The sequence below is a fragment of the Carassius gibelio genome, chromosome A19 (assembly GCF_023724105.1).
Source record: "Carassius gibelio isolate Cgi1373 ecotype wild population from Czech Republic chromosome A19, carGib1.2-hapl.c, whole genome shotgun sequence".
NCBI classification, from domain to species: Eukaryota; Metazoa; Chordata; class Actinopteri; order Cypriniformes; family Cyprinidae; genus Carassius; species Carassius gibelio.
Window position 1 is genome coordinate 16,810,236 of NC_068389.1, and position 13,822 is coordinate 16,824,057.

Here is a 13,822-nt window from a genome sequence, read left to right on the forward strand (position 1 = left end):
AAACTTTTGACTAAACATTGAATGAAATTTAATTAGGATTTCACAAAATAATAATACACTTAATTTAGTTTGATCCAAGATCTCTAGATAATTAGAAAGTTAGTGTTAGTTGAGATGAGCAGAAACCACGATCAAGTGGGTTCAATCAGTGTCCCAGCCACAGCCGTAGCCCCACGGTTAGAGAGCGCATAAGAAATAAGGCCAGCCAGAACCATCCAAGCGTCCCACGCTGCATTCCCCGCCAGAGAAACAGTCGCCCAGCCTACCCGGGACCACCTGTCAGGAACCTCAAGGTAAATGCCCAGATTGCCACTGTACACCCCTTCCAGACTCACTGAGGGGTTAAGGGTGTGGGATGAACTGTGTTGGGGGAAGTGGTGAGGGAGAGCTGGCCAGCATCCCATAAGGCCAGACCACAGCCCAAAGCAGCTCATTGTGGTGGGACTGGCGTCTCTGTCCCAGGCCCCCGCTTCGTATGGCCCTGTACGAAGGAATAACTCAGCCCTCAATGTGTTTGGAGGCAGGACTTCTGTTAAAATAAAGAGTGAATTTTTCTAGACACAGACACGCTCTCTTTCTTTTCCCTGTAGAGTCTTCAGGCCTTTCTGTCTGTTTTAATTTCCCCTCATCTCACCATCAGACGCTGATAAGTTTCCTCGACTGCTGGGCCCGTGTTTCATTTACAGCTTTTTATATGTGTGATCTGTGTGCTGATGACAGATTCAGATATTCTCTTCTTTCACTGCTCTGGTTAAAGCGAAGACGAGAGCTCAGCAGTAGCTGAGGGAAAAATCCAGAGGGGCTGGAAACGATGCATTGATCAGAAGCACTTATAAACTCAAGTTCTCAAAACATATCTTTAACTTCAGCAAAAGTGATGTCAAAGAATGAATGAACCAATAACATCAATAGGAGTAAAAGTAGCACATTTAGATAACCAAAACTTGTTAAAGTGATTTGATAGGATATCTAAGGATACACAAGTCACATTTCTGCAATGACAGAACAAAGAAAAATATAGGACAGTCTACTCTGGGTGTGTCCAAATCCGCTCCTTATTTCAACTACAAGTGTGCTAACCAGAGAATCAAAATCGTTCAATCACTGTCAAAACTGTTTGAATACATGAAACATTCCCAAAATTCATATAAATGCCACTACATTCATTTACTGGAAGATCTGTAAAATTGCAAAGACTAAAGTCTCAAATCTAAAGAAATATTCTTTATAAAAGTTAAGACTCGTCGACACCCCACTAAAACGGATCATTCTAACTCGCCCCCACATCTCTACGTCACGATGTGGGAAGATTTGCACAACGCCGCCCAGATGTTCACGCAAAGAAAGAAGGCATAACTTTAATTCTCATTATAGTATTGTTGTTGCCGCCACTGTCATGTCGTATAGACGATGTGTGTTTGGTTGTGAAAGCATAACTACTTTGTTTGGCCTTCCAAAAGAGGAAGATATCCGCTTCGTCATGCCTGGAGCTGATCCGTGCTGGTCGCTGAGGATATACATCAAATTCGCACTGTGGATCGCCAGATCGACTTTCACTATGGACAAAGCGGCATCCAGCCCAGGGTCATCACATGTGGTTGCCCCAAGCTCCTTCGTAGAATCCACCAGCCGCACCGTTGTCAAGCCGGCCCACCTCTGCTCACTCTAGGCCTCCGGCCTCTGCTCACTCAAGGCCGCGGTGTAACCCTGTTTTGTTGAGAAAGCGAAACTACTTTGTTTGGCCTTCCAAAAGAGGACATGACTAGAAATCATGTTTATTTCACGTTTATAATGGGTTTTATGTTCATGTCTCAACGCTCCAGCCTGACAGGACATCACAATATGTTAAAGGGCGTAACATTTCCTTCACACGCTTGAGGTATTCGGCCAATCACAACGCACTGGATAGTTGGCCAATCACAGCACACCTCGCTTTTTAGACCGATGAGCCTTGTACAAATCGACATGTTTCAGAAGGGCAGGGCATAGAAATTAAACAATAATGCACAGAATATGGAAAATAATGTGTTTTTTAAAATTAAAGCGCATAAACATTTAATTACACCAAATACACAAAATAACGTTCTTTTTAGCAGCATCATATGAACCCTTTAAAAAAACAACAAGTGTACCAAAGTTCTGTACAAATGTAAACAGTTTTTGGCAAGAGAAATATAAAAACTAAAACTAACTCATTTAATATAAAATAAGCAAGATAAGCCATAAACAACTAAACCCACCTATGTAAGTCAGGCAACACCATAGGCTAAAGAAAATAAATGAGTCTTCGATCTAGATTTAAATGCTTCCAATGTGGGGGAGGATTTCACAACAGCTGGATGTAATAAATACTTTTATTTAGTAAGGATGTATTACATTTATCAAAAGTAAGACAGTAGGACATTTATAATGTTACAAAATATTTCTATTTCAAATTAATGTTGTTTTTTGAACTTTCTAAATAAATAAAAAAACCTGATAAAAGTATAACAGTTTCCACAAAAATATTAAACATAACTGTTTTCAACTTTGATTAGAAGTTGAGATTTTTCTTGAGCAGCAAATCAGCATATCAGAATGATTTCTGAAGGATCATGTTTTACTAAAGACTGGAGTAATTATGCTGAAAATTCAGCTTTTCCATCAAAGGAATACATATATATATATATACAAAAAAATATATATATATAAAATTAATAAATGTTACATTATATTAAAACAGGGAAATAGTTTAAATTACTTCTTTTAAACAAAGTTACAGTTTTACTGTATTTTTAGATAAAGTCTTGGTAGAGAGTTCTTTCTAAAACATTTTTTAAAATCATGCTTTTTGGATAACAGTGTATGTTCAACATATAAATTCTATAGTGCATTTTGTGGCTTTGATTTATTGCATTTTAATGCACAACCTCATAACTGAGTCAAAAGGTCCCAAAAGTTAGTGGACTAAGGCCCAGTTTATACCGATCTCTATAATCTTTTAAGACAAGTTTATACTCTGAGGTTCTAAGTGTTACCTGTCTTTGAATCTCAGCAAGGTTGTAAGGAAGAGCTCCCTCCTCCAGAGGTGCAGTCCTCTCAATGTCAAATAAACCAACACGTCTGAAAAAAGCAAAAACATGGGCAGACATAATTAAACAGTTAAACAGATTCCTTTTTTCTGCCTTTACAGAGCACAACATCTCAAAGAAGTTTAAGGAAACATGGTATAGTTTGTCCTCAAAATCTTGAAAAAATAGTCAAGAAATAATAATGTCCGAAAACCAAGCTCCATTTGAGACCTACCCAGTAGTGTCATAATATCTGACTCTTCCAAAATGTGCATGTAATATCTTTGGTTTCTGGAAAGAGGGGTTTAATTCACAATGATTATACCGCACTATGGCTCAGAGCAGATATTTTGTAAATATACTTCCAAGCTCATTACTGTACTGGTAAGAAATTTGCAGCAGTTACTGTAGTGTGGAAACATGTGTGCCGCTACATGCTGCAGAAAATGTTAGAATAAGCTGGACCGTGTTCAAATCCTCCCACTGTACAATAATAGGAGGAGTCATGTATCATCGACTATGCAATTGCCAGAACAAGACTCAGAATAGAGAGACCAGAAAACTTTTTTCATATAATTACAGAAGAGTCAAACAATGCTGTTTTTAGACGTCAAGAGTGACTAGAGGGCTCTGAAACACAGGCTGCGCTGAAGTATGTTATGGCTGAGCCTCGAACCCTCCTCTTGATGGGCAGAGGCTCTCAGACGATGATTCAGCAAGGCCTTATCACCACGGTGACTCACCCTCTTGGCTCAGACAGGTCAGCCAGCTGGAACAGGATGTCCACTTCCATAGGGGTCACCTGGCCAAACCTTTGGGCAGCAATGATGAACTCCTCTGAAAAACAGGGAAAGAGAGTGCAGAAAACATCTAAAAAATTTTATTTGAATTTAATACAATTTTCACAAAGATACACTATTCCAACATTTTAAATAAGTTTTTCGAAAACAAGTTTTGTCATTCATGCTTCCTAAAACGAGTTTTCCATTTGAATATATTTTTAAGTGTAATTTATCAAAAAATAAATAAAATAAATACATTAAATGATCAGAATGTATCTATGACAAAGGTTTCTAAAAATATGGTTACTTATAAAAAGTGTTCCCATGGCTCAGTTTGCCCCAGGTTTGAGGTAAGTTGACCCGAGTCGAGTCAGTGAGTAAATACGATAAAAAAAACGATAACTATAAAGATAACTATAAAGATAACGATATTAGCGTCCACACCAGCGAACGATATTGTCTGTGTATTCTAAGCGGACACACGTCTGCTGCTTTAAATTCTCGAGCTCATTACAGCAGGCTTGATTCTGATTGGTTGGCAATGTTTTTATCGTTTATCAGAAAAAAAAAAAATTCTGAAAGTGATTCCAATGATATCGTTTCTCTGTGCCTTTATCGTTATAGTTGTGGTGTGGACTCTGCTATTCTTTAATATTGAGAACGATTTTTAGAACTATATCTTTATCGTTATCTTTATAGTTATCGTGCTTGGTGTGAACGGGCCTTAAAGCGTTAGTTCGCCCAAAAATGAAAATTATGTCATTAATAACTCACCCTTATGCTGTTCCAAACATGTAAGACCTCCTTTTATCTTCGGAACACAGTTTAAGATATTTTAGATTTAGTCCGAGAGCTCTCAGTCCCTCCATTGAAGCTGTGTGTACGGTATACTGTCCATGTCCAGAAAGGTAAGAAAAACATCATCAAAGTAGTCCATGTGACATCAGAGGGTCCGTTGGAAAATACATTTTGGTCCAAAAATAGCAAAAACTACAACTTTATTCAGCATTGTCTTCTCTTCCATGTCTGTTGTGAGAAAGAGTTCAAATCAAAGCAGTCTGGATATCCGGTTCGCGAACGAATCATTCAGTTCACCAAATCGAACTGAATCGTTTTGAACGGTTCGCATCTCTAATACGCATTAATCCACAAATGACTTAAGATGTTAACTTCTTTAATGTGGCTGACACTCCCTCTGAGTTCAAACAAACCAATATCCCGGAGTAATTCATTTACTCAAACAGTACACTGACTGAACTGCTGTGAAGATGAACACCGAGCTGAGCCAGATAACGAACAATAGACTGACTCGTTCACGAGTGAAGAACCGGTTGCATGGTGTTCGGATCACCAGTAGTTCTTTCGGACAGTTCGATTCAATAAACCGGTTGAAGAAAACGGTTCACCAGTTCTTTTGCGCTCGACGTAATGGCGTCATTGGCGATGATTGCCCTTGATTCAAGCCTTCGGTTTACCCGCGCCCATAACACTAGCACAGAATCAGTTCAGAATCAATCACCAAAAGAATCAGTTCAGTTCAGACGCTCTGTGTGTCGGTCTGCTTCACGCTGAATCACACATGCGCATCATCGGCTCCTCGGTTCACGAATCGGACGCGTCTGACAGAAACGGTTCTTGACTCGTGAACGAGTCAATGTTTTTGTTAGTTATCTGGCTCGGCTCGGTGTTCATCTTCAGTTCTCTCTTCACAGCAGTTCAGTCAATGTACTGTTTGAGTACATGAATTACTCCGGATATTGGTTTGTTTGAACTTAGAGGGAGTGTAAGCCACATTAAAAAAGTTAACAGCTTAAGTCATTTGTGGATTAATGCGTATTAGAGATGCGAACCGTTTAAAACGATTCAGTTCGATTTGGTGAACTGAATGATTCGTTCGCGAACCTGATATCCAGACTGCTTTGATTTGAACTCTTTCTCACAACAGACGGGAAGAGAAGACAATGCTGAATAAAGTCGTCGTTTTTGCTATTTTTGGACCAAAATGTATTTTCGATGCTTCAAAAAATTCCAACGGACCCTCTGATGTCACATGGACTACTTTGATGATGTTTTTCTTACCTTTCTGGACATGGACAGTATACCGTACACACAGCTTCAATGGAGGGACTGAGAGCTCTCGGACTAAATCTAAAATATCTTAAACTGTGTTCCAAAGATAAAAGGAGGTCTTACATGTTTGGAACAGCATAAGGGTGAGTTATTAATGACATAATTTTCATTTTTGGGCGAACTAACCCTTTAAGATGCACCATCTGGGTGTAAAATGACCATCTGACACAATCTGATTCAAACCCATGTGAAATTAATAACAATATAAAAACAAATTTAATAATTTCCTTTTACAAACAGTCATATTTCTTTTCATAAAGTTAACTTCAACAACATAAAACCAACCAAATCAAGTTTAAATTTCAATATTTCCAGTTGTAGCCTTCCTAAAAACAGAGAGTTTGAAAGTGAAAGTAAAAGTGATGTGACATACAGCCTAGTATGGTGACCCATACTCAGAATTCGTGTTCTGCATTTAACCCATCCAAAATGCACACACACAGCAGTGAACACACACACACCGTGAACACACACCCGGAGCAGTGTTTTTATCAGAGAAGGATTTGGTGCACTTGTACACTGTCCCTATCAAATAAACTGAAAATAAAATGTTTATTTGATCAACTAGATCACTAATATCACATTAAAATACCTTTTCTCAGAATTTCTTTCAGTCATTTTTGCAGTTATTTCTAGCCAGCTGGTAGCAAGGTCATTTTCAGCGGATGTTCTGTTTTTAGTCACTGGGTGAATTACATGTAGAAGTGAGCATCACTGTGACTCATTTACTCAGAACGGCAGAACACTTGAAGTAAACACTCAGGACAATATGGTCATGTACAGCCTATATGTCTCTGCCACTTTACATAAATTCTCATTTATAGCTATTGCAATTATTCTTTCACATCTAATATTGCCTGTTTGTGTCTTTAACTCAATTTAATTTCAATTTCTGTAGTATTTGTTAAAACTAAAAGAAAAGAAAAAATTCCACAAATAATCCATATGTGCACCATAACAGCTGAAGTAAGATTTCAAATTACCTCAAGATGCATAAGTGCCGATCAGAATCACATGACTCTAAAACAGTAAAATTATTTCCTCAAAGTGGCCATTTGCCCTTCACTAACAGCCTTGTAGAATGACTCTTCATGGAGGAATTCAGCTACTCGCTTTCATTTGTACAACAACTTGCACCATCTTCATTAAAAGATAGAAGCTGAAGTTTTGTGCATGGAGTATTACAAGGTTTGAGCTGTATTGCTCTCAGTCTCACTGAATTGCTCGCTGTTCTATTAATAAACTATGTGTCCCTACTTGATCATGTAGTAAATAATTCATTCAAATATTTAGCAAATCATTGAGTCTGGGCTTGCATTGGATATCAGTTGGTTGTGCAGTTTAAAAGTAGAGAGGTAATGAGCAGGGATTCCCACTGCACTGGTATAGAGTGACTAGCCTGAAAAAGGCAGCAAGTGTTCTTACACAGAGCCCTATTGAATCAAGGCCAGCTCATCTTACCCCGGCCTTAAACATGCTGTGAAGTGTGAAGAACGCTCCAATCAAAGATCACGCAAGGCATCTGTCTCTTTAGCTCCCTCCAAAAACAAACACCGGCTACAGTGTGAGGAACATGCCGCCAAGAGCATTCAACCAGACAAAAATCATATTTGATGCTACAAAATCGTGATCGATAGCAATGAAATAAGCGAGATGAATTTCTGCTTTAGAATGGCCAGAACATCAGTACGATGATCCACATTAAAGGTTTTATACATTTGCAAGCTCTTTTTTTCTATCTGCAGCCTTTGTACGGGGTGATGTGTTCCCCATTTTCCCCAGGTGGCAAACGATGGCTGTTGCAATGACGAAACTATGCTTCGGTGTACTGCTCAAAACATACGGAACCAATCAATTGTGGGTCAACAAGAGTACTAGACATGGATATTCGCACGCACAAGTCCCAGCGGAGCCCAATGGCGGCCTACAGCCTCTGTGGGAACAGCAGCGGTAAATGTAGCCTCCCCACCCCTGGCCCCGGTCTCCACAGGGCTGATAGCATCGCAGGCTGGGTGTGTACAGCAAGAGTGTGTGTCCAAGACGCAGAGCTCCATTGAAGCTAGACTATGAGGGCTGTTTCACAGGTCAGCAGTTGGCCAAGGAGACACAGGCCAAGGGTTTTTTAAGGTGTTGGGGCTTGTTTTAAAAGTCCTCCTTGATAGGCTATTGACAGGTTTTTTAAAGATATTTATCATCCTTTAATGAGCTAAATGTGACTTATCACAATAGCAATAATACACTTGTATTATGCAAGTTGCTAAAAATATATACAAATAATTAAAATTAAAATAATAATAATTAGAAGAGTCTGAGTGAGAAAATTTTTTTTGCAATTAAACTTTTTGTTATTACATTATTTTAAAGTTCACAACAACAAATGTAAGTATTATTAATTTTTTTATTTTATTTTTACTTTTTATTTTTTTAAATGTGTTTTAGAGCAAGATGTTTTATTTAACACATATTATATGTATATATATATATATATATATATATATATATATATATATATATATATATATATATATATATATATATATATATATATATAAATTAGTGGTGGGCCGTTATTGGCGTTAACATGCTGCATTAACGTGAGACTCTTATCGGGCGATAAAAAAAATATCGCCGTTAATCTATTCTCAAAGTTGGGTTGGGAGCTGGGTCTATACTAAGCAAGCTATGATGACTTTCACCTTGATACTTTATATAACCGACTGAGTCTGGCTGAGGCCAGCCTAAAAAGATGCTCAGGACAGTTGATGGGCCACTGCTGCGCATCGTCACGAAAGCTTATATTTTTCACAGGTTTTTACGCCTTACCGCTTGTCGATTTAAACATTAAAGCATCCAAACACAAGATGCGGAAAAGCTGAACAGAGTAGCTGGTTACTCGCGCGCTGTGTTCGGTGTGGATGTTCGGTGAGGAGAGAGAGAGAGCCGCGTATCACGGACTGCGACACTGAACCGAGCTCTCTTCTGCGAAGAGAAAGGCGTCTCAAAACACTTGAACATCGAATTTGCTTATTTTTGCTCTTGTGCCGACAAATACATACAAAATATGTAAAAATATCCACCTTGGAAATTATGCTCGAAAAAACTGTCAGTTATTTCTTAAGTGAAAGAAACATTTGAGAGAAAAAATGGGATGTGTATTATATTGGAATGCGTTCATCGTCTCTTAAAGTGACCGCGCCTAATTTAGCTACTGGCTGCTGTAATGTTAATCCAAGAAAATGAAAGAAAATCACTCACTGCTCTTGACTGAATTACTTTGTAGTTTTAACAGTCAAACCAAAAATTATTCAGAAACCAGATATAATTTTTGATATATATAGCAAAACTGTAATAATGTGAGAAATGTTGAAGGTGTCTGAATAAATGTAGGTTTGATTGTATATTTAATTTTTACATTGAAGACTACCCAGTGCTATTTTAAATTTAATTATTTGGTTTCTGTACCTTGACACCTACAAACCTAAAAAAAACTTAAACATTGGTGTGAAACAGGCGTAAGGTTGTTTGCACTTTGTGCAATGTGGAATTAGTTTACAGCTTTTTCAAGCACTTTGTGATGCATTTTGGAAACAGGAGATGAGCCCCTTTTCTAATGCAACACCTAGCTTGATAAACCCCTTCTCAAAGACTTACTGTTTGTCAATTATATTTGAGTAACACACATATTCTGAATGCCTTCGGCAGAATTTGAATGAGCCATTTTAATCTATATTAATCTAGATTAATTTCAAAATCACAGTGAGATTAATCTAGATTCAAAAAATTAATCTATGCCCACCTATAGATATATATATATATAATTGGAGTGGTTTTGAAAATTGAAAAATGCGAGATGTACTGTATTATATAAATAGTACAATTACATATTTATTTATATTAAATTGCACACATTACATATTTGCACAGCAACATGAGACATATAATTGTTCAAAAAATTTATATGAATTTGACGTGTATATATATATATATATATATATATATATATGTGTGTGTGTGTGTGTGTGTGTGTGTGTGTGTGTGTGTACAGTATGTGTATCAAATTTCACATATTATATAATAACAATAATTATATTGCCTCAACAAACACATACAGAAACACATGTGGGTAATTTTGGGGCACATAAAGTCAGCCTAATCTGGGGAGGCAGGACAAAGTCAAAACAAAACAAAATAAAAAATAAAAAACCCTACTAACCTTTAGTAACTTCCACATCTTTGCGGTTGCCTGCCAGGGTGGTGTAGATCTTCCTAATGAGCTCCATGTTGTTTAGCAGAGAGTTGAAGCCATTAAAGTAAGAAAAGCTGACCTGATGTGACGTACTTCCACCGGCCGCCTGCAAAATTGGCAGACACACAGACATCTGAACGAAGACATCCTTTTATGAGGGACAGAGGTGATAAATAGCTGAGAATTCTATGGAGATCCAAACATTAATCAAGCTACAGTGCGGCGACATCTTTAGCACTTCCACCCCACAGAGCGCTAAATAAATACACGTGTTTCACAGAGACGGCACACTGGTAATTTCAGAGGGATTCAAGCTCGAGGGCCATTTTTAATTAAGCTGTTTTATGAGAAGAGAGACATATAAAGTGGAAAACTAACAAGAGGTAAATCTTTAAATAGCATCTGACAGGATGCTCGGTGTAAAAACTCCCTTTGCCACTCAGATAGCGAAATAAATTTTTCATTTATGCTGTAATATTAAGTATCAAATTAAACATTTCTGCAATGTATTCATTTTGAGACAAGACGTAGTGTAGCTTGGCTGAAATAGTTCTTGTATAGTTTTCTTCAGGCCTAAGAGGGGCTGGGATAGAAAAGCAAGAGCAGATTGTCCCTCACTAGATGGCGCTGTGTGCTTTGCAGAAATGGTGGCGTTTACCTGAAGCCACAAAAACCATACCTGCTCTGAAGTGTGCATAACCTAGATGTCATTTGTAAAATCCCTGCATAAACCTGTCCATAAAAAAGTATAAACCTTTTTGTAGATGGGATAAAATGTTTACACCTCCTGTCTTGTTTTGCGAGGCATCTAAATTAGAGGATTGAGTGTATAGACTGGGTCTGACAAGCGCATTGTCTTCCATTTATTTCTAATGGCCTCGAAATTGTGTGTTTACAAACATCTCCTAGAATCCTAAGGTTTGTGAGGCACAAACCGTGGAGAAAATGACAGACTCCAGCGAGTGTGTATAAAACAGACTGCTTACACATATACACCTAGCAAATAAATATCTCCCAGTGGTTTACGTGAAACAAAAGTCTATCACAAAACTGTCATCCAATACAACCGCTGGCTGAAATAGCTAAAACATGAATACAAATAAACAAAACTCACTGCAACTAAGCATTCCTCCACAAATGGTGTGAGCATGTGGGGTCTGATGGTCACCATGATGTCCCTGAAGTCCAGAGCGGTGATGGTGCCTGTCCCGGCCTTGTCTCTTTGCATAAAAGCCTGTCTGGCATGTTCAAGCTGCATCTCCTGCAACACAATACATCTCAATTAGTGTGTGCATGCTAGTAGTTTACACAATGCTGAATTGGAGTCATTTGTACTGCAAAAAAAGAAAAGAAAAAGGATATATTACATGCTTGTGACTTTATGCATGTGATCCATTATGTACAGCTGGCCTTAATTATGTACAAATGTAAATCTAAATCAATCTTTGAATGGAAAAAGCAGATGATTTATAAATCTTAAATATAAAGACTATATAAGTAAATATTATACATGTAATTATTAAATGAACCCTGTGCATCGATCTAAATCAAAATATGTCAACATGTTTAGTCAAAACCCTAATAAAGATTTACATTTATCAATTATAATACTATTTATTTTACTTAATCATAAATGCAATTTTATTTACAATATTATATGTTATTACATGGGCTACAAAAAAGAAGACAAGCCAGTGTCAGGAGCATCAGAAAATCATAAATGTAAATAAAATCATTAATGAAAAAAAAAAAAATTATATATATATATATATATATATATATATATATATATATATATATATATATATATATATATATATATATAAAATTTTCATTTTTAAATATATTTTTATTTATAAAAGCATCAGTCCATTCAATGTCACCCATGCTGTTTCAATGAAATAACTATTTTATGTGTTTGTTATTACCTTCACTTAATTTATTTGCTTGCAGACATATGCTAGAAAGACATTAGGAGAGGGAAATCTCATTTTGTTGATTGTGCAACTCATCTGAAACAGCTGTAGTATCACATCAGGAGACGAGAATGGCTTTCTTACACATCTCAGGCTTTTAAAGAGAGTTGTTTTTCTTTCTTCCCGAGCTACCGCTACAAAATCCTAGAAATATAGGTCTGCTGTGCGAATAGACGCACATTCATATAGAAGAAATGTCTGCTCACAAAACACGATTAGAGAAAATGCCAAAGCTCTGAATGTCAGACTCCATGCTAACCTATTTGGGATATTATAGAAATGTCATTGTCCTAATAAAAATACAGCAATAATAGTTACAATTGTTGCTGGTAATTTCACTATTATTAACCTATTTTTCACATCAATATACTTATTTGAATATTCGCAAATCCCATTTAAGCAAATGCTGGAAAAACTTTACATCTTATACTGTACACGTGCATGCTCCTCTGCCTTTCAAAAGCACACAAACAATGTTTTAAACAAGGAGGAAATGCCAGTAGCAGTGTAAATAAATAAAACAAGGGCAGAGCAAAATATTATCTGGCTACCGATTTTTCCTGTCTTGCATTGCACTGCTCCAGCCACAAGCATGTGGAATTGCATAATAATTGTGGATCTAAACCTTACAGTTTACAGTTAGCTTCTTAAAACCTTAAATTACTGCAACTGTGAGTATTTCAGGAGCATGCTTTTTATTTAGAGAGGAGAACAACTGAACCTATGAAAGCCAATACTGAAACCACTATGGTATTTATTGTGCCTTTAATTGTGTTTGGAATCAAATAAAAACATTTGATGAGCCACCTCTGTTCGGGTCAATTATTGTAATTCAAGCGCTGGCATTAAAACCGCATTTAAACAGCGAAACAGACGCTTTCTGAGAAGTCTTAAAGATCTCATCATCAATGTTCAGGTTAAAGAAGCTGCAGGATTTTGGACCTTTGGCTATGTCAGTAATACTATTTCTGACAGCAGAGTCAGATTTCTGACAGATCATGTTTGTAGGTGGTCATATTGACATGAAGTCAGTGTTAGAAAGCAACCATTCATAAAGGAAAAGAAAATAATTCAGAGAATTTGTGGATTTCATTGAGTAAATCTGAATCGGCAGCTTTTTTCTCATAGTATGTGAAGCTGCTGGTGCAAATTTACAGTGCTGCGTGATATTGTATCAAATCTAACAGTTAACACTGGCCGGATTTTCAAATCACTCCAAACAACCATAAAAAAAATTTGTCAATTCAAAGAAAATGAAATAAATGGGACAGGAAATGTGTTTTTTCATCGTTTTCAAGTTTCAAAAACAAAATTAATCCCGTCTTGGCCACAAACACAATCTCGGCGTGTTTCTCGCAGTTTCCCAAAAACCCATCTGGTTAAAGTTACGTTTAATATAAAAAGCTCATTCAGATATAGTGAGCGTAGATGTAAACTTGGCACAGCCGACCCCTCACACTCCCTCTGCCCACTCTCAGGTCTAGACGTTATATTGGGAAAGGTCTTACACACCACCACAAACACAAAAGGAATACTGCTATTCTTCTTGTAGGAGAAAACCTTTACCTGTTTTAGACTGCACTGAGGTTATGTCACTTAATGAGAAACAAATGCTGGCATAGGAATATAAGTGCAGTG

The 13,822-nt window shown here is 37.1% G+C and overlaps 1 protein-coding gene across 3 annotated transcripts in view; it reads right to left on the reverse strand.

Annotated features, from left to right (window-relative positions):
• Positions 1 to 13,822, reverse strand: part of LOC127935389 (electrogenic aspartate/glutamate antiporter SLC25A13, mitochondrial-like) — a 43,375-nt gene that overhangs the window by 20,772 nt on the left and 8,781 nt on the right. For all 3 annotated transcript variants that reach the window (XM_052533202.1, XM_052533203.1, XM_052533204.1), the window contains 4 exons: positions 11,323 to 11,469; positions 10,176 to 10,314; positions 3,794 to 3,887; positions 3,018 to 3,102 (listed from right to left, as the gene is read on the reverse strand). In XM_052533202.1, coding sequence (XP_052389162.1) covers positions 3,018 to 3,102; positions 3,794 to 3,887; positions 10,176 to 10,314; positions 11,323 to 11,469 — 465 coding nt within the window. The remainder of the gene's footprint in view (positions 1 to 3,017; positions 3,103 to 3,793; positions 3,888 to 10,175; positions 10,315 to 11,322; positions 11,470 to 13,822) is intronic.